Raw genomic sequence first — 24,538 nt, forward strand, 5'->3', positions numbered from 1 at the left:
GTCTTTTTTCATTGTCATATCTTTACAGCAACAGCCATTTGCTTTCTAAACGGTTTGTCCAGGATTGTATTTTTTTAATATTGAGATATGCCTGGCTGGGTCTCTCTTCACTGACAGTTGCAACTCAACAATCTATTTTGTTTTACTGTGCCACTGACCTAAATGTGGGCCCTTCCGACTGTATGCTATGGAGATTTAAAATGATCCAGTTTTTCATTGTTTAGTTGAAAACCCTTACTCTCCCCAATTTCGTGATTACAATCTTGTCTCATCCCTCAGGAGAGGAGAAAGGTTGTGGCATGCGTCCTCCTAAACATGACCAGCAAAACCGCACTTCTTGACACCCGTTTGCTTAACACAGAAGCCAGCTGCATCAATGTGTCGGAGAAAACCCCTTTCAACTGAAGACCGGCGTCAGCCTGCAGGCGCCCAGCCTGCCACAAGGAGTCGCTAGAGCGCGATGAGCTAAGTAAAGCCCCAAGGCCAAACTCTTCGAACGACGCCACCCTATGGGACACCCGGTCACAGCCGATAATGACACAAATCGAACCCCAGGCTGTAGTGATGCTGCGCCACTCGTGAGGCCCACAGCTTTTTTATTTTAAAAGCTAATGATCCTCTGTGGACTTAAATTGCTTTTTGGTGTAGTAGCCTATTTTGAACAATTTTATTTATGTATAGACAGGAGTAAGCTAATTAGGCTATATAATTTTGGAAATTTAATTCAACTTCATTTAGGGAAAGCTTCCCCTAGCCTTATGGACACACCACCTATGCCTTTTAATGTGGCATAAACACAACCAGCTAAGCTTTCCCTAAAATAAGTTGAATTAAATTGCCAAAATTATATAGCCTATTTAGCATGCTCCTGATGATGTTTTCATCTGATTGTCAAACAATCACTTAACAAAGGTGCTCCTGTAGGCTACCCATGCACATTCGTCCACTCTCAAAATAATTTCGGCATCCAAACCCCAACAGTGCAATGTGCACCCGCAATTTGATGACTGGAAAGAGACATCTGTTATAAAACACCTATGTGTAATGTAATGACATTCTGAGATTGTAATGAGGCATACACTTGTAGCCTGAATTGATGCATCCACTGTTGTCTCGGCCACTCATCTCACCCTTCACAAAATGTAAGTGGTATAGTGGAAACAACCATTTGGACATTTGGAGAGTACACCACCATGCGACTGAAATGTAGTAATATTAGATAATGGTGTAGTAGCCTATAGTTTTTTGAACATGTATTAATTGGGATAGGCTCACGTTTTACCAGTACAGCGTACCCCCACTATTTTGCCGGGACGCCGTACCAGGGGCGTCCCAGCCACACTCGAAGCATCGTTACCCATCGCTCCACAAAAGCCGCAGCCCTTGCAGCGCAGGGGGAATAACTACTCCAAATCTAAAAGCGAGTGACGTTTGAAACAGTATTAGCACACACCCAGCTAACTAGCTAGCCATTTCACATTGGTTACACCAGCCATTAGGCTGATAGGCTTGAAGTCATAAACAGTGCTGTGCTTGCGAAGAGCTGCTGGCAAAACACACGAAAGTGCTGTTTGAATGCTGCTGCTCAGTCAGACTGCTCTATCAAATCAGACTTAATTATAACAACACACAAAAATACGAGCCTTTGGTCATTAATATGATCGAATCCGGAAACTATCATTTCGAAAACAATTTCACCTGGTTAATATTGCCTGCTAAACTGGATTAGTAGTAGTGATTATGATTGATTGTTTTTTTATAAGATAAGTTTAGTGCTAGCTAGCAATTTACCTTGGCTTCTACTGCATTTGCGTAACAGGCAGGCTACTCGTGGAGTGCAATGGTTAGAGCGTTGGACTAGTTAACTGTGCGGTTGCAAGATTGGAACCCCTGAGCTGACAAGGTGAAAATCTGTCCTTCTGCCCCTGATCAAGGCAGTTAACCCACAGTTCCTAGGTCATTGAAAATAAGAATGTGTTCTTAACTGACTTGCCTAGTTAAATAAAAGGTATTAAGAAATAAAATTAGTTTTTTTATAATAATAATAATAAGATATCGGCGCCCAAAAATACCGATTTCCGATTGTTATGAAAACTTGAAATCGGCCCTAATTAAATCGGTCGACCTCTAGTAGAGAGAGAGAGGAATGAGTACCAATGGGACAGCTGAGTGTGTGTCTGTGTGTGTGTGTGTGTGTGTAAGAGTGAAATAGAGAGTTCATGTACTTAAGAGAAGGTAGGGAAGTAGAAGGTTATCAGGTCTCCATCTCTGCTTTCTCTCTTCTCTTCCCCCCTGGAGGAAGTAGTGTTGGGTTGTTTGGAGGTCACTATTGCAAGGTGATTACATCACACACTGAATCATTAAGGCTGCGGTCAGCTTGGGCCCCTGAGGCTGCGGTCAGCGTGGGCCCCTGAGGCTGCGGTCAGCGTGGGCCCCTGAGGCTGCGGTCAGCGTGGGCCCCTGAGGCTGCGGTCAGCGTGGGCCCCTGAGGCTGCGGTCAGCGTGGGCCCCTGAGGCTGCGGTCAGCGTGGGCCCCTGAGGCTGCGGTCAGCGTGGGCCCCTGAGGCTGCGGTCAGCGTGGGCCCCTGAGGCTGCGGTCAGCGTGGGCCCCTGAGGCTGCGGTCAGCGTGGGCCCCTGAGGCTGCGGTCAGCGTAGGCCCCTGAGGCTGCGGTCAGCGTAGGCCCCTGAGGCTGCGGTCAGCGTAGGCCCCTGAGGCTGCGGTCAGCGTAGGCCCCTGAGGCTGCGGTCAGGGTAGGCCCTGGGGCTGCGGTTAGGGTAGGCCCTGGGGCTGCGGTTAGGGTAGGCCCTGGGGCTGCGGTTAGGGTTAGAACTGGGGCAGGGCCACCAACTTTTTTATCTTATGAAGTAATTCACAGTGCTTTATTAACTCCCTAAGGTTGATGTCCATGCCCCCCCCCCGAAATCTAATTAGCCTAATTTTTTTAATCCCATACAAATCTGTAAATTTAAGCTAGAGATCCGTTTTTTCACATTGGATGCGTATATAGATACTGTCTGTATAGAGGTGCTATCTTTATCAGCATCATAACAGCTTATAGTATTTTAACCCCATAAAATAAGCTTCCAAGCCAAACTGAATCTTTTCAGAAACATGTTGGGTCATTTTCAAAGCTTTCTATTTCCTTTCAACTGGTCAAACTGATGTCATTTGGAAATTTTACACAGAAAACCTTTCCATAATTATTATTAATTTATTTGTTGAGTTTTTGCATTTTCTCCCAGATCCCTAAAAGTCTTTGCTCCGCGAAGGAAGCAGAGATGACTGACAACTCTACCGATTGAAGCATTCATTCTATCGATTTATGACATTCTGGTGAGCAAGGGTTTATTTAGTCTTATAGAGCAACATATGACCGGAAAGCTGCATGTACCTAATTATACATTTTTTAAACTTTTTTTTAAAGTGGAACTGACAGCATTTTAGCAACATGAAATGTTTTTATACACACCCCCAGGAACAATAATAGTTTATTCCTCTTCTTTTTTCAGACAAGCGAGCACATAGGTATGCTTATTTTCACCTTTTCATACATTCATAGAATGTGTGTGAATGACATAGTAAGGCATTTGTGAAAATTCTATAACAATATAGAGTTGGAAAGCAGCTGTGCATTTGGACAATTAATATACACTGCCGTAAATAAATCAGAATAAAAACATCTGTCTTGTCCAGGACCGGACTCTACAAATAGAGTAACACCACGTGGTGTTATATGTAACACCACGGGAGTCCTCTTACATTTGGGAACTTTACGGTTCTATTGATCAAACAACCATGGTAAGGTAGCCAGAGCGAGATGAGCTAAAATCTAACGAGGAAACATTAGATAAACCCGCAAACTTTTTCAGCCATCAAAAATTGCACTGATAAATGGGGAATAGTAGCCTGCAGCTTGCCTGCCAATGCATGTCCTAACCAACCCACGTGTTGACAAATGAATGGGAGCTTGCCTGCCTGCCCATTTGATCAATGACAAATACATTTGATTGACAACTAAGGATGCATTTGTACATTGCCTCCAGTGTATCAGAGTGCACTCTACATTCATACATTCAGAGCATTGTCAAATTGTCTGTTTGTAAATTCAGGCCGTTTCGCGCTCTAGTGTTCAGAGCGCACACTGCACTATTGACACGGAACGCTCTGGCCAAAGTGTAGGGTTGATCCGAGCATTCCTCACAAAGCCAGTCAAGCATCCAAGCTAACTGGCGTAAGTTAGCTAGCTTGCTAGCTACTTCGACACCTCACTGACCATTTTTATAACTCTAGCAGAGCTGGTTAGGCTGTTTACATGTTATCTACAACATTAGTGACTAACTGTGGTGCGGGCAACAATTGAATTACATTTTTACCAACGTTTACTGCCATGGGTCATATTCAGCAGGTGCTGTGCATTCATAAATTCATCGGATATTCTGCGCTCTGGCATACAGACGAAAGTGCTATGAAATCTTGCTAGCTAACCAAATGACACCTACATCTCTGGCTGTAGCCACCGACAAACGATTAGGGGATAAAAAGTTTGCCACTCACCCATTCCTCCAATGTCATCCTACCAGCAGCTAGCTAACGTTAGGCTCAGTGTTTTTAGCTTGCTAAATAGCTACTTAAATAGATACGCTAGCCTATTAGCCGCGTTATGACTGTGATCATTAAAATCTCATTGTATTGACATTCCCAGCCATAGTTCAGTTTTTGTACCAAATATTGTGTCATTGAAACTGAAACAGTGCATTCCGAAGTTGGTTTTGTACCATAAACAGGGAATTTGATATTTTTGACTGATATTATGATTGTTTGTTTCATATCTGCAAAGTAGTTAAAACGCTGTCAGTTCCGCTTCAAGCCTGCGTCAGATAGTCAGTTTATTATTCACCATAACAATAGCAGCCCAGACAGCCTAAAAGAGAGTAAGGCCATGGTGAATGGGGTTTAATAGAGGTTTGCTAGCTAATGGTGTGTCTTATTATCCTTTTCATACACAGACCAAAACCATGGAAAAATAAGTTCCACCTAAAGACAGTCATGGTTCCTGCATTTTCAGACCTTTTAACCAAAATACAGCTATCGGGTCTGTGTGAATGGTTCTCGGTTACACCCCTCCCAATTGTCTAGCTACCCACCGATATGTATTAAAGGGGTATACCTGCAAATAAGTGGTAAATAAATGACTGTTTGAAAAGGGGTCATACAAATATTGCCTTTTTAAAATATTTTTCTCCAGGTAACATACCACACCGCCTGTCTGAAATGGGTACCAGTGTGTGTTTCCTCTGCGCACTCCTCTGCTGTACTAGCAGAGAACGTGCTAAGGTCCAGATAATGACTCTCTCAGTCTCAGTTACAGCAGCGATGACAAGATCTTGTATGATATGTCCTGAGGAAAAACAACAGTGATCTGGGACTGGACTCAGACCTAACAAGAGAGCGAAGACAGATGGAAGAGAGAGAGAGGCATCTGGAAGTCTTTCTTTTTGCCCATGCCTTCAATCTCTCCACACCTGTATTTCTCTCATGCTGGGGTCAAGTCAGAGCAGCAGTTGTCCCCCTGTGATTTTACTATAAAGACACTAGGATCTTGAGAGCCACAAAACAGTAGTGTGATGTGTGTGTGATACTGACAGCTTCTAATTACGATGTGAAATCACCCACCCCATCATGCTAAATGTGGTTTTTTTTGTGCGTTTCTGTATGTCAAAGCGTGTTAATTGTCTCATCACCGTGTGAAGGTAGAATCTCAGTCTCACTTTGGTGTCCAAGGACTAACTTCAGCTGAAGACACACATTGCTAATTAACTGTGTTTCTGACTCATTAATTACTTGATCAAGAGAGACCAGGGGGAAGGGAAAGAACATCCAAGATAGTGATATTACATCCTGTCCTTTTGATTGCCTTGCCAGATGTATTGGAAATAAATATGACCTACTGAATAGACAACACATGGGTTATTGTCACACTTTGATCCTGTTGGCTTTAATTGCATGGTTTAAGTCTCTCCTTAGGAGAAAAACACATTTTATTGTCAAAGTAAACAAGGTCAGTATATACTGTGATCCATGTAGCACCAAACCAGCAGAACACAACAGACACTAACACACACATGCACGGACAGACAGCTACAAGCAGCACGCACACACAGAGCCCAGAATCCTTAATCTAATCCCAGACCATCCACAATGGCTCTCCCGGATTTACCCATAATCCCTGAGAATAAACTCATTTACACACTGCCCTGTACACGGAAGTCTGTCTATATTGATGTGACAGCACACTGGAGACCCTTGCTGCTGCTCTGCATCCTCCGCCAGCCATAACACTCATTTCAAACTGGTGAGAGGGCACCTTGAAATACTGTCAAGAGAGGACTGGAGACTGAGTGTGTGTGTCAGAGACAGTATCCCAGTTTAATTGGACGGGGGCGTCAAGTAGGACGTGCGACATCAGTGTTGGCTGTGGAGTAAGTTACACACTAATTACTGATCCTCACTCGGCACGTACACACACTTTTTTACTAACCCGTACACTGGACACCTAAACTTGTCACACACACACACCTTGTCAAGCACACACGCACACCTTGCTATTTCAGACCTGAGACGAGATACATGTACCTGAAAAAAGCAGGCAAACACAAACAGTGTCCTCAGCAGTGGTGCCATCCCTCAAGTGTCGGAGAGCAGTGAGTGTTTTAAGATCATCTGGCAGCACAGCTTTCCTCTGTAAAGGTCAGTTATCCATCTACAGCAGCAGGAAAGGCCCATTTCCTGGAAGCTCTCAGCCCAGAAGCAACCACACTACCCAGTAGTGCCTAATTAACTACACACATTATTAATGTCTCATTCTTCCTGTGGGCTTAGTCTATGCTTTCTTATTTTTCCAGCCTGGAGATATTTCTAATAGTCTGTAGAAAGTTAAGAGGATAGGAGAGAGAAAGGGGGGGGGTCTAGTAAGGGAGAGAGAAAGAAATGATTTTGCCTGCTGGTAAAACCTGGAAATCACCCAAACCGTCAGCTACTAAAAGACACGCACACAATGCCTCAATCTTCACATGCATTTACTTCCCTTCCTCTCTTATTATGTCCCTCCAATAATAACTCTCCCCAAGCCTTAACCCTGCCTGTTTCTCTGGCTGTAACCTGGAACCCCAACTACATGAGGGACCGAGCAGGCATCCCCAGACATCCCTGTTTCATCATCCTCTCCTACAGAAACCTCACGCACACACACACACGCATGTTCCATCGTACGCTCCATCTTTCTCACACATACTCCTCAGGCCCTCGCTGTGACAGGGGGGAAGCTGGTGTCAGGTATACGTCAGATAATCTGTCCGTCAGGTATCCTACAGCAGCCCAATACTATATAAAGAGAGAGGTAAAGGAAGAGGAGAGAGAGCAGGAGAACAGGAGAGTGAAAAAAATAAAGGGAAAGATTGAGAGGGAGAAGGGGGGTTGAAGGGAGAGACAAGGAGAGAAAGAGGGATGATTCTTTGGCTCTTTAGGACTTTCTTCCTCTTTCCCGGCACCGGAGACTAAATCAAAGAGACACAGATAGCCACCATGCAGAGCTGGCAAAGCACAGCCCAGGGTCAACACACACACACACAAAATAATACGTTGATAATTAGTGAAGGATGAATGGATGTCGGCTGAATTGGCCTTCATATTGGCCTTCATACCAATTTACACAGCAGAGAGAGGGATGAAAAATAATGAGAAAAGAGAGGGTGAAAAGAGAAAGGGTGAAGGAATAAGAAGCGAGAGAGAGGAGGTGTGATGGGAGTTGAAGAAAGAAGGGTGAGTTAGCAGGGAGGGGTTAGCTGGAGCCCCGACAGCACAGTAGGAGACGGTTGTGAAGTTAAGGATTAGCTCTGCATGGGGGGACCTCCACAGCAGGGGGTCTAGAGCTAACTTTACCTCACCACAGAGCTCTGCCGTGGGACTACAGAGGCACGGACACCCCCCTCTCCTCTCCCAGCTCCAGGCAAAGAAACAGGCACAGGAAAACAACTCATCAACACGCCACATTAGGAGACGGGAGAGGGGGGGTTTGGGGTGCAGTGCAGGCGGTTTTCTCAGTGCTGAATGGGTACCCCATCAAGGAGCATGTGTGTCTATGCCTGTGTATGTATGAGTGTTAGTGGGAGTGTGTGTACGGATCATTCATACTTGTATATCTACTGTGTGTGTGTAGGGCAAAGGGTGAACGGGAACCTGCGTGTCTGTGTAGAATGAGTTGAATGAGTGGGGGCGCATCTCCCAGTGTGGCTTAACAGCTTCCCGAGCAGGCAGACAATGGAGAAGAGTACAGTCACAACAACTCTATACAGCCACGCTGAGTACTGAGTGGAGCTTCTATATAACCAATATACAGCCAGGCTGAGTACTGAGTGGAGCTTCTATATAACCAATATACAGCCAGGCTGAGTACTGAGTGGACCTTCTATATAAACCACTATACAGCCAGGCTAAGTACTGAGTGGAGCTTCTATATAACCAATATACAGCCAGGCTGAGTACTGAGTGGACCTTCTATATAACCACTATAGAGCCAGGCTGAGTACTGAGTGGAGCTTCTATATAACCAATATACAGCCAGGCTGAGTACTGAGTGGAGCTTCTATATGACCACTATACAGCCAGGCTGAGTGGAGCTTCTATATAACCACTATACAGCCAGGCTGAGTACTGAGGAGAGATTCTATATAACCAATATACAGCCAGGCTGAGTACTGAGTGGAGCTTCTATATAACCACTATACAGCCAGGCTGTGTACTGAGTGGAGCTTCTATATAACCAATATACAGCCAGGCTGAGTACTGAGTGGAGCTTCTATATAAACCACTATACAGCCTGGCTGAGTACTGAGTGGAGCTTCTATATAACCACTATACAGTCAGGCTGAGGAGGGCTTCTGTATAACCACTACCTAGCCAGGCTGAATGGAGACTGAGCCTTCTATACAGGAGAGACAGAGGACAGAGGGACAGGCGTAAACAGCCTAAAGGCTTCCGCTTCGGTTCGGCGAATGAGTTTGTTCGTATATTCCATTAAAAGAGCTTCACTTGAAAAATGAGATAAAGCAGAACTAGTATCAAAGATTTGAATAACTAAACCAAGACAGACCAGAGCCTGTTGTTTCCAATGAGAGCAAATGAATCAGTGGGCAGAACAAGCAATGAGGTGGGCAGAGCAAAGCACGAGCTCGTGAGATCCAATTGGCACATTCTAGCTTTTATTGGCATATTCCCATTAGGGAATGCCTACTCTGTAAAGTGCATGTACGCAATAACTCAATTCGCCCCTTGCACTTTGGAAAAGGGTAAAGTCCACAAAACGCAGTCCACTCTGTTACCATATGGAGATTGAATGTGGCATCAATAAGACAATTAGCAGAACTTCGGTCAAAACCCATCTCGTTCCATCTTCTCCCACTGTGCTTACTCTCGTCACCATATTTGGAAGTAGTGAGTGACAACCGAATACTTTACATAAGGTGAAATATCTGGCTTACTGTTCTGTGATGTTACTGTTTTTCCATCTTGAGACACTGTAGCTAGTATATACACTGCTCAAAAAAATAAAGGGAACACTAAAATAACATCCTAGATCTGAATGAATGAAATATTATTAAATACTTTTTTCTTTACATAGTTGAATGTGCTGACAAAAATCACACAAATTATCAATGGAAATCTAATTTATCAACCCATGGAGTTCTGGATTTGGAGTCCCACTCAAAATTAAAGTGGAAAACCACACTACAGGCTGATCCAACTTTGATGTAATGTCCTTAGAAGGGTGACGATACCAAGGCTGTTTGAGAGAACCACAACTAGACAACTACACACAAGTGCTACCAACAACATAACTTCCTCACACACACATATCCCTGTATTATGGTATTGTTCACTGGGCTGCAGCACAACTCAGGTAAGGAATGTTAACCAATACTGCAATACTAAGTCATGTTGCTAGTTAACCTCTTGATGCTAGGGGGCACTATTTTTATGTTTGGAAAAATAACAATCCCAAAGTAAACGTCCTATTTCTCAGGACCAGAGGACAGAACTGATATTGCAGGCGAAACTCTGAGAAAAATCAAACCAGGAAGTGGCTTCTATTTTGAAAACTATGTTCCATAGCCTACCATTGCTCCATTTAGAGGGATATCAACCAGATTCCTTTTCCTATCGCTTCCTCAAGGTGTCAACAGTCTCTCAGATATAGTTTCAGGCTTTTATTTTGAAAAATGAGCCAGAACGATAACATCGCGTCAAGTGGTCACATGAGTTTTGCTCGCGCAACAGAATTTGGACAGCTATTGTTTTTCCCTCTCCTACTGTGAAAGACATTTGCGGTTGATATATTATCGATTATATATTTTAAAAACGAAGGATTGATTATAAAAAATGTTTGTGGACATTACGGATATTATTTGGAATTCGTCTGCGTTGTCGTGACCGCTCTTTCCTGTGGATTTCTGAACATAATGCGCCAAACAAACGGAGGTATTTTGGATATAAAAAATAATCTTTATGGAACAAAAGGAACATTTGTGTAACAGGGAGTCTCGTGAGTGAAAACATCTGAAGATCAAAGGTAAACGATAAATTTGATTGCTTTTCTGATTTTCGTGACCAAGCTACCTGATGCTAAGTGTACTTAATGTTTTGTCATGCGATCGATAAACTTAAACGCTTAGATTGCTTTCGCTGTAAAGCATCATTTCAAAATCTGAGACGATAGGTGGATTTAACACAGCTAAGCTGTGTTTTGCAATATTGCACTTGTGATTTCATGAATATGAATATTTTTAGTAATATTATTTGACTGAGGCGCTATGCTTTTCAGCGGTTGCTGATGACAATTATCCCGCTTAAGGGATGGGTAGCGTCAAGAAGTTAACAATCTTGATGCAATATTAAGTGGTAATGGAAGGTGCCTAGCACAAACACCTGCCTGTACATAGTGTTCAATAAATAAAACTGAACCATTTGACATTGACACTCCATTAAATCATAATGAATGTAGCAATAAGGCTGTCTAGCAGCTCAACATGTTGGTACACTGTACATAGTGCTCTTGTAACTCACAAGCGGGTATCTATGGTTACACTATGTACCGAATACTCTGTTCATTTTCTAGTGATAGGGATCTGCCTTGAATATGTCATGTGGGGCACACAAAAATTTTGTTGGACACCAACTCTCCCAGAAACAGAATTATCTGAATTTTATTAAGATCATTATCCGCTGCAGACACCTTGGTAGGTTCTTCCTTGGGTCTTCAGCTCCTAATCTACAATGTATTCGGAAAGAATTCAGACCCCATATTCTAAAATGGATTTAAAATGTTTTTTTTCCCCCTCAATCTACACACAATACCCCATTATGACAAAGCAAAAACAGGATTTTATAAGTGTTTGCAGATGTATAAATACACATTTAAAAAAAAACATTTATATAAGTATTCAGTCCCTTTACTCAGTTCTTTGTTGAAGCACCTTTGGCAGCGATTACAACCTCGAGTCTTCTTGGGTATTATGCTGAAAGCTTGGCACGCCTGTATTTGGAGAGTTTATCCCATTCTGCTCTGCAGATCCTCTCAACCTCTGTCAGGTTGGATGGGGAGTGTCTCTGCACAGCTATTGTCAAGTCTCCCCAGAGATGATCGATAGGGCTCAAGTCCGGGCTCTGGCTAGGCGACTCAAGGACATTCAGAGACTTGTCCCGAAGCCACTTCTGCGTGGTCCTGGCTAAGTGCTTAGGGTCATTGTCCTGTGGGAAGGTAAACCTTAGTACTTCAGTCTGGGGCTGAGTGCTCTGGAGCAGGTTTTCATCAAGGATCTGTCCTTTGCGCCATTCATCTTTCCCTCAATCTAGTCTCCCAGTCCCTGCTGCTGAACAATATCCCCACAGCATGATGCTGCCACCACCATGCTTCCCCGTAGGGATGGTGCCATGTTTCCTCCAGATGTGACGCCAGAGAATCTTGTTGTTCATGGTCAGAGTCCTTTAGGTGCCTTTTGGCAAACTCCAATCGAGCAGTCATGTGCCTTTTACTGAGTGGTGGCTTCCGTCTTGCCACTCTACCATAAAGGCCTGATTGGTGGAGTGCTGCAGAGATGGGTTTGGCCAGGCAGCCAGCTCTAGGAAGACTCTTGGTGGTTCAAAACGTCTTCCACTCAAGAATGATTGAGGTCACTGTGTTCTTGGGGACCTTCAATGTTGCAGACATTTTTTGATACCCTTCCAAAGCCTTGACACAATCCTTTCTCGGAGCTCTACGGACAATTCCTTCGACCTCATGGCCTGGTTTTTGTTTGCTCTGACATGCACTGCCAACTTATACAGACAGGTGTGTGCCTTTCCAAAAACCTGTTTTCGCTTTGTCATAATGGGTTACTGTGTGTAGATTGACGAGGAGCATGTTTAATTTAATGCATTTTAGAATAAGGCTGTAACGTAACAAAATGTGGAAGGTGTCTGAATACTTTCTGAATGCACTGTATGTGTACTGACTTCAGTCATTCCTAATCCACTAGAGGGGTGTGTAGAACAGCTGTTATAATGCGAGTGAGTCAGAGACAGCTTTCTATAGACTGTTGCTGTGGTCTCCTGCTGGGCTGATATAAAAAGGTAGCAGCCCTGAGACAGACTGACAGACTGATTGAGGACATAATTGTGAATGTAGGAGAATTTCACGGTTAAGATCCGTGAAACCAAGAGCAAGATAGATGGCCAGGCCACAAATGAGGCAGGGCAGGCTGGAGGCGTTGAGGCTAAGGCCTTGACAGAGATGGAGACGTGTAGACACGTGCGTGCACAGACACACACAGACGCTCACAGACTCCTGTAAACAAACCTCAAATCAGCCGTGCCAATCAGTGCTTGAGTGGGCAAGTCAAATGTGGCTGTAGAGCTGCAGGGCAGAGGCCCAGTCAGTCAGGCTGCTGCTGGGCAAACTGCACACTGTACCAGCCATGCACACATGACATCACACATCACTATAGGGCAATTCTATGGGTAACAGATTGATGCCGAAACTCAGATTTCCCACTTTAAAATGAATGTCAAACAAAAACCAATGAATGCAAAGTTAAAAACCATACAACTATTTCCTCTGGAAATTGTACATCATTCTGTTACTGTGGAATTGTCCTATATCAAACAACAGATGGATAGATAGACCGCTGACAAAAACGCAACAAAACTGCATCTTACAAAATAACGCTGTGAAGAGCCAAAATATGACCATGGCTAGAGAGCTCGTTTCACGTTTAAATGTCTCTTGCACAAGTACAGTGAAATGCCTTTCTTGCCAAATCTAAACACAAAAATGCAGTAATCCATGACAATGTAAAACAAAACAAGAACAAAAACAGACTAAATAAAAAGTAAGCATAGTAAACTCAGCAAAATAAAGAAACGACCTCACTGTCAACTGCGTTTATTTTCAGAATACTTACCGAGTAAATATTTGTATATACATAAGATTCAACAACAAACTGAACAAGTTCGACAGACATGTGACTTACAGAAATTGAATGTGAACCAAAATCAAAAGTAACAGTCTATCTGGTGTGGCCACCAGCTGCATTAAGTACTGCAGTGCATCTCCTCCTCATGGACGGCACCAGATTTACCAGTTATTGCTGTGAGATGTTACCCTACTCTTCCACCACGGCACCTGCAAGTTGGGGGGAATGGCCCTAGTCCTCAACCTCCGATCCAACAGGTCCCAGACGTGCTCAGCTGGATTGAGATCCGGGCTCTTCACAGGCCATGGCAGAACACTTACATTTCTGTCTTGCAGGAAATCACGCAAAGATCAAGCAGTGTGGCTGGTGGCATTGTCATGCTCGAGGGTCATGTCAGGATGAGCCTGCAGGAAGGGTACCACATGAGGGAGGAGGATGTCTTTCCTGTAACGCAGTGTTGCGATTGCCTGCAATGACAACAAGCTCAGTCCGATGATACTGACACACCGCCCCAGACCATGACGTACCCTCCACCTCCAAATCGATCCCACTCCAGAGTACAGGCCTCGGTGTAACGCTCATTCCGACGATAAACACGAATCCGACCATCACCCCCGGTGAGACAAAACCACGACTCGTCAGTGAAGAGCACTTTTTGCCAGTCCTGTCTGGTCCAGCGACGGCGGGTTTTTGCCCATAGGTGATGTTGTTGCCGGTGATGTCTGGTGAGGACCTGCCTTGCAACAGGCCTACAAGCCCTCAGTCAAGCCTCTGTCAGCCTATTGCGGACATTCTGAGCACTGGAGGGATTGTGCGTTCCTGGTGTAACGAGGGCAGTTGTTGCCATCCTGTACCGGTCCTGCAGGTGTGATGTTCGGATGTACCGATCCTGTGCAGGTGTTGTTACACGTGGTCTGCCACTGCGAGGGCAATCAGCTGTCCGTCCTGTCTCCCTGTAGCGCTGTCTTAGGCATCTCACAGTACGGACACCGCAATTTATTGCCCTGGCCACATCTGCAGTCCTCATGCCTCCTTGCAGCATGCCTAAGGCACGTTCACGCAGATGAGCAGGGACCATGGGCATGTTTCTTTTGGTGTTTTTCAGAGTCAGTAGAAAGGCCTCTTTAGTGTCCTAAGTTTACATAATTGACCTTAATTGCCTACCGTCTAAGCTGTTAGTGTCTTAACCACCGTTCCACAGGTGCATGTTCATTCATTGGTTATGGTTCATTGAACAATCATGGGAAACAGTGTTTAAACCCTTTACAATGAAGATCTGTGAAATTATTTGGATTTTTACGAATTATCTTTGAAAGACAGGGTCCTGAAAAAGGGACGTTTCTTCTTTGGCTGAGTTTATATACAGGGTCAGTTACAGTAACATTTACAATGTGTAGGGATACTGGAATGATAGAGGTAGATATGTACAGGGGTAAGTTGACTGGGCATCAGGATATATGATAAACATAGTTGCAGAGGTAAACGTGGATGGGGGCGTGCTCGCCACCCTGTCGTCCACTATCAGCTCCTTGTCCTTATTGACGTTGAGGGAGAGGTTGTTGTTCGGGCACCACACTGCCAGGTCACGGACCTCCTCCCTATAGGCCACGAATCAAACTCATTCCACGGTGGGCTGAGGCATCTGCGGGTTTACGCTCCACCTTTGTTTTTGATTTATGAATTACGGTCACTATTTAGTAATGAACTCCCCACCTGGTTGTCTAGGTCTGAATTGAAAACAAAAAACAAAAACCTGCAGACACTAGGCCCTCCATGAAATGAGTTTGACACCCCTGCTGTAGGCAGTCTCATCGTCGCTGGTGATCGGGACTATGATCATCTTGTCGGAAAACTTGGTGTTAGTGGCGCATGTCTACACAGTCCTGAGTAAACAGGGAATACAGGAGGGGACTAAGCGCACACCCCTGTGGGTCCCCCTGTGTTAAGGGACAGTGTGGCGGAGGTGATGTTGCCTACCCTAACCACCTGGGCTTGGCCTGTCAGGAAGTCCAGGATCCAGAGGGAGGTGTTCAGTCCCACCAGACAGACCTACTGTACATGTCAAGGTTTCCGTTCGCCGGTAATAACTGGCTTTCGTCACTACAAAAAGGTACATGCTGATAAATAACATTTGGTGTCTGTTGTCCCGGGAAACAAAAAAATCCCATTGTGAAATTATGGCAATTGTATAGTTTGGTGGAGGAGGAATAATGGTCTGGGGCTGATTTTCATGGTTCGGGCTAGGCCCCTTCCTTGCAGTGAAGGGAAATCTTAACACTACAGCATACAATGATATTTTAGACGATTCTACTTTTTTTACTGGTCCCCGGTGGGAATCGAACCCACAACCCTGGCGTTGCAAGCGCCATGCTCTACTAACTAAGCCACACAGGACATTCTGTGCTTCCAACTTTGTGGCAACAGTTTGGAGAAGGCCCTTTCCTGTTTCAGCATGACAACACCCCCGTGCATAAACTGAGGTCCATATAGAGATTGGTGTGGAATTGGAATGCCGACTGCAAGCCAGGCCTAATCGCCCAACATCAGTGCCCAACCTCACTAATGGTAGTATGGATACAGGTCCCCGCAGCAATGTTCCAACATCTAGTGGAAAGCCTTCCCCCGAAGAGTGGAGGCTGTTATAGCAGCAATGTTCCAACATCTAGTGGAAAGTCTTCCCAGAAGAGTGGAGGCTGTTATAGCAGCAATGTACAAACATCTAGTGGAAAGCCTTCCCTGAAGAGTGGAGGCTGTTATAGCAGCAAAGGGGGGGACCAACTCCATATTAATTCCCACATTTCAGATATGTCCGGTAAATTACAATTCTGCCGGTCAAATGTCGGGCACCACATTTTCATAACGGAAACCCCGGTACACCAACAGACAGACCTACTCTACTACCATATGTCCAGCTAGAGAGCAAACGAAAGACCACCTGTGAGACGGGAGTGAGAAATCTTTAGAGAGCTGAGGTTAAAGTCCTGTCATGTTTTAATGCTGTTTTGATGAGAAATCCATGTGCTTAGCTGGCCCAGCAATTCTGGAAGGAAATGACTATAAATTACTTAACAACACTGGGTGTGTGAATGGCTGAGTGTGTGTGTGCGCGCGCACGTGCTACAAGGGAGTATAAATATCCCTCAGACAAGGAGCTCTTGGCCACCTGGGGAGCAATTACATGCCTTGTAGCATGGAGACACACTTCTGTCCACACGCTGTGAAAACCAACACAGCAACACCTACTATATGCCATCACCCCCACTTTCTACATAAATTCTGACATTTCGTCCACCAATATTTCAACCACTCAGATAAGACACTCCTGCTGTTTCTGTACACCCATTAGTAGTTCATAGTATTCTGTTGAACCCCTTACACATAGTTGCCCCTCTACCACTGCTTTCCCGGTTCATCTGAGTGCCCCGATAACAGACAGAACCTTTTGACAGTTTCAGACAGAGAGCGTTGTAGATAATGGACACTGGCTGAGGGTCTCCGAACACGCGCGCACACACACATCACTGCTTTGTTTGACTGTAAACGCTGAGATACACTGCTAGGTCTGTAATTACAAGCTGCGACTGGAGGCAGAGGAATCAAATGCGTTTCCATTACAGGACTCAGTATTCCAGCCAGACAGCCTTAATGACACAGCATGGCAGCGTTACAGAGACATATCAAATTAGATGATTCCATTTGAGGGATCGATGTTACATGGAGATAGTGTCGTCGGTGTCTGTGTGTTGTTGCGTTGAGAGCGGCTTCACGGTGTGTGTGTGTGTCGTTGCATTGAGAGCAGCTTCAGTGTGTGTGTCGTTGCATTGAGAGAGGCGTCACAGTGTGTGTGTGTGTCGTTGCATTGAGAGCACCTTCACAGTGTGCGTTTTTGTTGCATTGAGAGGCTTCACAGTGTGTGTGTGTCGTTGCATTGAGAAAGGCTTGGGAGATCCATTCAGTTCAGTAATGAGCAACAGCAGCCTGTTCCATTACGTTCTGTAATGTTATTTTGATTGCTCAATTTAATCTCCCCAGCCCAGCATCAAGACCGTGTGTGGAGAGCACACACACACAGCCATTCACATCTCCTCATAGGCCCTTCAGTCTCATTGTTGCACTTCCGTGGATGGAAGTGTTGCTTTCTGATCAAAGGGATTTTACCCACTAATCAATAATCAAGTTTAACATTAAACTGTCCTTTACAGCTCAGGACAGTTACACACACAGGGATATACAGGCAATAGCCATCCTTCTAACCAGGGACATCTATGCACAAGGCTCTATTGAAAAAGCTAGTCGATGTAACCTAACATACAAGACACTTCATGAAATAACTTCAATATAAGTATAGCCAACAGAGCACCTGCAAACATGTTTTAGCACAGCTTCCGTTACTGCTACACTAGCAGCAGCCAAAGCTCGTGCCACTTAATCAGTTGTTTCCATAGGCACATGTCATTGTCCTACCTCTCTACATGGTCCAGGTTTCCTGACACACCCAGACCTCCGATGGTATAGAGTTTCCCATCGTAGACCAGACTGTTGTGTCTGCAGCGAGGCACCGTCATACGGGACATCAGATTCCAGTTGTCCAATAGAGACATGTAGCACCACACGTCAGCTACCATCACCCCCGACTCTGTCCCACCTGAAACACACACATAAAATACACACGTCAGCTACCATTACCACCGACTCTGTCCCACCTGAAACACACACATAAAATACACATGTCAGCTCCCATCACCCCGACTCTGTCCCACCTGAAACGCACACATAAAATACACACGTCAGCTCCCATCACCCCGACTCTGTCCCACCTGAAACGCACACATAAAATACACACGTCAGATACCATCCCCCCCGACTCTGTCCCACCTGAAACACACACACACTTGTCAGCTACCATCACCGACTGTCCCACCTGAAACACACACACCACACACTCGTCAGCTACCATCACACCAGACTCTAACACCGACTAAATAAGATGCATATACAATTTAACCAATGTTAAAAATATCTAGATAGATTATTTTTTTACTGGTTTACAATAACTCATTTTGGAATCGTTATGACCTGGGGGCAAATGTAACAAGGCACCACCAAGACACAATGCCTGTATATTCACCCTTATTTCTACCCCTCACTGTTACAATGCATTACCTAGCTTGGTATGAAAGCAGCAAAGAGAGTGGACATTCAATCCATTATCTGGAGGAACACAGGGTCCTCAGCCCTGGTTAGTACTACTGCACACTGATGATTTCCCCACTGAGCACCTGCCTCCCCACAGACACACACAGGCCAGGTCCATGGGAAATGAGAGGGGAGAACATTCTCTCTTAGCGTTTATAGTGTTCTGTTTCACTGTCGAATGTCAAGGTCTACCTCTGTATAGGAGATGTACACACATGGAGACTGGACGAGGAATATAGTACAGAGAACCGAGACCTCTGGAGGAATATAGTACAGAGAACCGAGACCTCTGGAGGAATATAGTACAGAGAACAGAGACCTCTGGAGGAATATAGTACAGAGAACAGAGACCTCTGGAGGAATATAGTACAGAGAACAGAGACCTCTGGAGGAATATAGTACAGAGAACAGAGACCTCTGGAGGAATATAGTACAGAGAACAGAGACCTCTGGAGGAATATAGTACAGAGAACAGAGACCTCTGGAGGAATATAGTACAGAGAACAGAGACCTCTGGAGGAATATAGTACAGAGAACAGAGACCTCTGGAGGAATATAGTACAGAGAACAGAGACCTCTGGAGGAATATAGTACAGAGAACAGAGACCTCTGGAGGAATATAGTACAGAGAACAGAGACCTCTGGAGGAATATAGTACAGAGAACAGAGACCTCTGGAGGAATATAGTACAGAGAACAGAGACCTCTGGAGGAATATAGTACAGAGAACAGAGACCTCTGGAGGAATATAGTACAGAGAACAGAGACCTCTGGAGGAATATAGTACAGAGAACAGAGACCTCTGGAGAAATATAGGGGAACAATAATATGAATGCAATTTTAAAACTTTACACTGGATGTATGGATAAACAGATATAGATATACTCTATGTGTGTGACGTCTACGTCGTTAGCCTACCTGACAGGTAGATGTTGTCCCCAGCTGAGATGACGCTGAAGAACTCTCTGTCGTAGAAGGGCAGGCTGGCCAATGGGAACCACTTACTGTTCTGAGGGTTAAAACATGTCACCGCCGTCAGAGAGCGCTGGTTCATACTGATGGCCTGACGACCACCGATTAACACTATCACCTCTGCCACACCTAGAGGGACAGAGGGAGGGGGAGAGACAGAGAAACTCATTAAACAAGTGTTAGCAGAAACTATCATACGGTGAGGATGCTGTTTTTGTGAGTGGTCAGAGCAGTGTTTCTGATAAAAGGACCCAGCCTATTTAGTTGGTTTGGAGCAGCAACTGTTGACTGAGTCAGAGGTACAGGTGCAATAATTGGTGGTATTTATTTACAATGAAATAGTAGTGATTGCACAGTTAGGATCCTGCGATAGCATAGGAACTAGTGACAATAGTTGGGTTCAAGCATTGTTTGTAACTAACAATTATCCATTTGTGTGGGGAGAAATGGAGGGAAATAACCTACATGACATGTGATAGTTCACAGGCAAATCAGTTTCAGAAATGGGCTGTGGTTATTGTAGCCTCGGAAGTGGGAAGCCCAGGTTTGTCACGTACTAAACAGGATTTTGGAAGGTTGTGGACTATGGTTGTGGACAATTCCTTTTGGGTGATGGACATAGCTCTAATTGGTCTACAGACGGCACCAAACATGGCTTCAGATGTTTTTCAATTTAGCAGCCTGCAGGCCTTGTTTATTGTTATTTCCAATTCAGTAGCCTCTCAGGGATATGCAAAACCAAAATGCAAACTGACAAAGTTTCCTCTTGGTTCAGGAAAGTGTAGTGTGTAAAGTGGGACATATAACTCAATTATCTAGACAGCTCTCTCTGCCATCTGTTAGGCTGCAGCAGCTCTCTACTCTCCAGTCCCATACAGATAACTCTCCTGTCTGCATCAGTCTTTCTCCCTCCCTCTTTGTCTCTCCCTCCATTGCCACAGAAAACAATTCTATCCCACTCTCTCTACCCCCCAACCCTCTTCTGCCCCCTCTACTCCATTCCCATAGATGCACATCACTTCTCTATCTGTGCTAGTGAGACTCACAGCATGGCCTCAAACCCTTACTAAATCAATACGCTAAATCAATGTGTGGATATTCAAGAACAGCAGCACTGCAAACAGCATTTTAATTCAGGGTCTCATCTAATTCAGAGCAGCACCTCCACCTGTGTGTGTGTGTGTTTTGATCAGAGCTCCCTCAGCCAGTATAAGTATTCTCTCCATGTTCAGTGCTCAACCATGGTGTTCAGTACACTACGGGTGCCTCATCTCTCACACACTGTTGGCATACGCTGTATAAAGATGCTAGTGATACATAGTGTGTGTGTTTGTGGTTGCGTGTGGCAGCATACGCTGTATAAAGATGCTAGTGATACGTAGTGTGTGTGTTTGTGGTTGCGTGTGTGTTTGTGTGTGGCAGCATACGCTGCATAAAGATGCTAGTGATACGTAGTGTGTGTGTTTGTGGGTGGCAGCATACGCTGCATAAAGATGCTAGTGATACGTAGTGTGTGTGTGTTTGTGGTTGCGTGTGTGTTTGTGTGTGGCAGCATACGCTGCATAAAGATGCTAGTGATACGTAGTGTGTGTGTGTTTGTGGTTGCGTGTGTGTTTGTGTGTGGCAGCATACGCTGCATAAAGATGCTAGTGATACGTAGTGTGTGTGTGTTTGTGGTTGCATGTGGCAGCATACGCTTTATAAAGATGCTAGTGATACGTAGTGTGTGTGTTTGTGGTTGCGTGTGTGTTTGTGTGTGGCAGCATACGCTGCATAAAGATGCTAGTGATACGTAGTGTGTGTGTGTTTGTGGTTGCGTGTGTGTTTGTGTGTGGCAGCATACGCTGCATAAAGATGCTAGTGATACGTAGTGTGTGTGTTTGTGTGGCAGCATACGCTGTATAAAGATGCTAGTGATACGTAGTGTGTGTGTTTGTGTTTGTGTGGCAGCATACGCTGTATAAAGATGCTAGTGATACATAGTGTGTGTGTTTGTGTTTGTGTGGCAGCATACGCTGTATAAAGATGCTAGTGATACGTAGTGTGTGTGTTTGTGGTTGCGTGTGTGTGTGTGTGTTTGTGTGTGGCAGCATACGCTGCATAAAGATGCTAGTGATACGTAGTGTGTGTGTTTGTGGGTGGCAGCATACGCTGCATAAAGATGCTAGTGATACGTAGTGTGTGTGTTTGTGTTTGTGTGGCAGCATACGCTGTATAAAGATGCTAGTGATACGTAGTGTGTGTTTGTGTGTGTTTGTGGTTGCATGTGGCAGCATACGCTGTATAAAGATGCTAGTGATACATAGTGTGTGTTTGTGGTTGCGTGTATGTTTGTGTGTGGCAGCATACGCTGCATAAAGATGCTAGTGATACGTAGTGTGTGTGTTTGCGTGTGTGTTTGTGTTTGTGTGGCAGCATACGCTGTATAAAGATGCTAGTGATACATAGTGTGTGTGTTTGTGTTTGTGTGGCAGCATACGCTGTATAAAGATGCTAGTGATACGTAGTGTGTGTGTTTGTGGTTGCGTGTGTGTGTGTTTGTGTGTGGCAGCATACGCTGCATAAAGATGCTAGTGATACGTAGTGTGTGTGTTTGTGGGTGGCAGCATACGCTGCATAAAGATGCTAGTGATACGTAGTGTGTGTGTTTGTGGTTGCGTGTGTGTTTGTGTGTGGCAGCATACGCTGCATAAAGATGCTAGTGATACGTAGTGTGTGTGTGTTTGTGGTTGCGTGTGTGTTTGTGTGTGGCAGCATACGCTGCATAAAGATGCTAGTGATACGTAGTGTGTGTGTTTGTGTTTGTGTGGCAGCATACGCTGCATAAAGATGCTAGTGATACGTAGTGTGTGTGTGTTTGTGGTTGCGTGTGTGTTTGTGTGGCAGCATACGCTGCATAAAGATGCTAGTGATACGTAGTGTGTGTGTTTGTGTTTGTGTGGCAGCATACGCTGTATAAAGATGCTAGTGATACGTAGTGTGTGTGTTTGTGGTTGCATGTGGCAGCATACGCTGTATAAAGATGCTAGTGATACATAGTGTGTGTGTTTGTGTTTGTGTGTGTTTGTGTGTGGCAGCATACGCTGCATAAAGATGCTAGTGATACGTAGTGTGTGTGTTTGTGTTTGTGTGTGGCAGCATACGCTGTATAAAGATGCTAGTGATACGTAGTGTGTGTGTTTGTGGTTGCATGTGGCAGCATACGCTGTATAAAGATGCTAGTGATACATAGTGTGTGTGTTTGTGGTTGCGTGTGTGGCAGCATACGCTGCATAAAGATGCTAGTGATACATAGTGTGTGTGGCAGCATACGCTGTATAAAGATGCTAGTGATACATAGTGTGTGTTTGTGATTGCGTGTGTGTTTGTGTGTGGCAGCATACGCTGCATAAAGATGCTAGTGATACATAGTGTGTGTGTTTGTGTGGCAGCATACGCTGTATAAAGATGCTAGTGATACGTAGTGTGTGTGTTTGTGGTTGCGTGTGTGTGTTTGTTTGTGTGTGGCAGCATACGCTGCATAAAGATGGTAGTGATACATAGTGTGTGTGTTTGTGTGTGGCAGCATACGCTGTATAAAGATGCTAGTGATACATAGTGTGTGTGTTTGTGTGTGGCAGCATACGCTGTATAAAGATGCTAGTGATACATAGTGTGTGTGTTTGTGTTTGTGTGTGGCAGCATACGCTGTATAAAAACACCAGTGATCCAAAAACACAAACACACTGGCTGTCTGCCACATGCATCTCCAGGCCTCTTAGTCCTCAACAGCAGTTTGACAGAGGGAGGGAGAAAGGGAAAGCCAGAGAGAAGGAAAGAGATCTATTCCTCAATCATTCCATAGCTAGGATTCTAACCGCTGGCTCATCTTCCTGGATCAATACTCCTTCTCCACCCTTGTTCCCTTGACAACCACCTTCCACCACTCCTTTTTTTTCTTCCTTCACCACCTTCCATCCCTTTAAACACTGCGGTCATCTTAACTAAAGCTGCTCTCCAGTTCCCTTATTTTCTCTTTTCCTGTCTTTCTCCAGGGCTGTTAAAATACAGCGAGAGCTTTTGATAAAAAAGGAGGAGAACAGAAGGCTTTAGTTGGATGAGCAGAGAGAAGAGGTAAATGCTGCCTCACACAGCTGACACTGGGATAGGATGGATGGAAACATGCACTGCTTCTTCCAAAGATTGAGGGCAGTTTAATCACAAAAATGGGCCACAAACATGCTAGAGCTTTACCAAATATGTGCTGCCAATGTAACTACAAATATATGGGTGACTGAACACTGACTGATTATTAAAGCAGAGGAATAGTGACAATATATAGGAAGATAAGAATAATTTACCTCAGTGCAGTGGTATTCAGAGTGGCAACAGCACAACCATCAGGTACCAACTACAGAACAACTTCAGCTGACATACTGCTCATATACAGTACAATATTGCTGAATGTGTGATTCTCAGTCCTGAGGTAAATGCCAACCATGTATCTCGACACAGAACATATACAAGAAACATACATAATGTGTTGGTTGAATGCATGTGTGTTTAGATCCTTGTTCTCTCTACATCATCATGCATTATAACAACCTGAAGGTTCATACATACACCAGGGATGGTGGAGTAACTGCCAAGATAAGCGACTCATCTTTTTATTTTTTAATTGCAGAATGTTTTTGTTAGTGAACATGACATCTGGATGGGAGGTGGGATGCCTCTTGACCCCTGTCACCTGCTCTTAAAGGTCAAACAGAGACACTTCTCCACTTGTTAGGGACGTGGGAAAAAAACAGAATGAATGTTGTTTATTTTCTCTACCTCTTCCTACCCGTCTTTGGCCTTGGCTCTCTCTTGCTCCATATCTCCGCCT

General features: G+C 44.6%; 1 protein-coding gene and 1 non-coding gene across 9 annotated transcripts in view; both read right to left on the reverse strand.

Moving 5' to 3' along the window:
• LOC109866319 (kelch-like protein 29) overlaps positions 1–24,538 on the reverse strand; it is a 385,773-nt gene that overhangs the window by 20,532 nt on the left and 340,703 nt on the right. For 7 of the 8 annotated variants that reach the window (XM_031800806.1, XM_031800805.1, XM_020454929.2 and 4 more), the window contains 2 exons: positions 19,621–19,803; positions 17,972–18,152 (listed from right to left, as the gene is read on the reverse strand). In XM_031800806.1, coding sequence (XP_031656666.1) covers positions 17,972–18,152; positions 19,621–19,803 — 364 coding nt within the window. The other variant, XM_031800808.1, reaches the window with a different exon arrangement.
• On the reverse strand, positions 15,829–15,902 carry trnaa-ugc (transfer RNA alanine (anticodon UGC)). Its single transcript has one exon. It is a non-coding gene; the product is annotated as a tRNA-Ala (tRNA).

This window comes from Oncorhynchus kisutch, linkage group LG21 (assembly GCF_002021735.2).
Source record: "Oncorhynchus kisutch isolate 150728-3 linkage group LG21, Okis_V2, whole genome shotgun sequence".
NCBI classification, from domain to species: domain Eukaryota; kingdom Metazoa; phylum Chordata; class Actinopteri; order Salmoniformes; family Salmonidae; genus Oncorhynchus; species Oncorhynchus kisutch.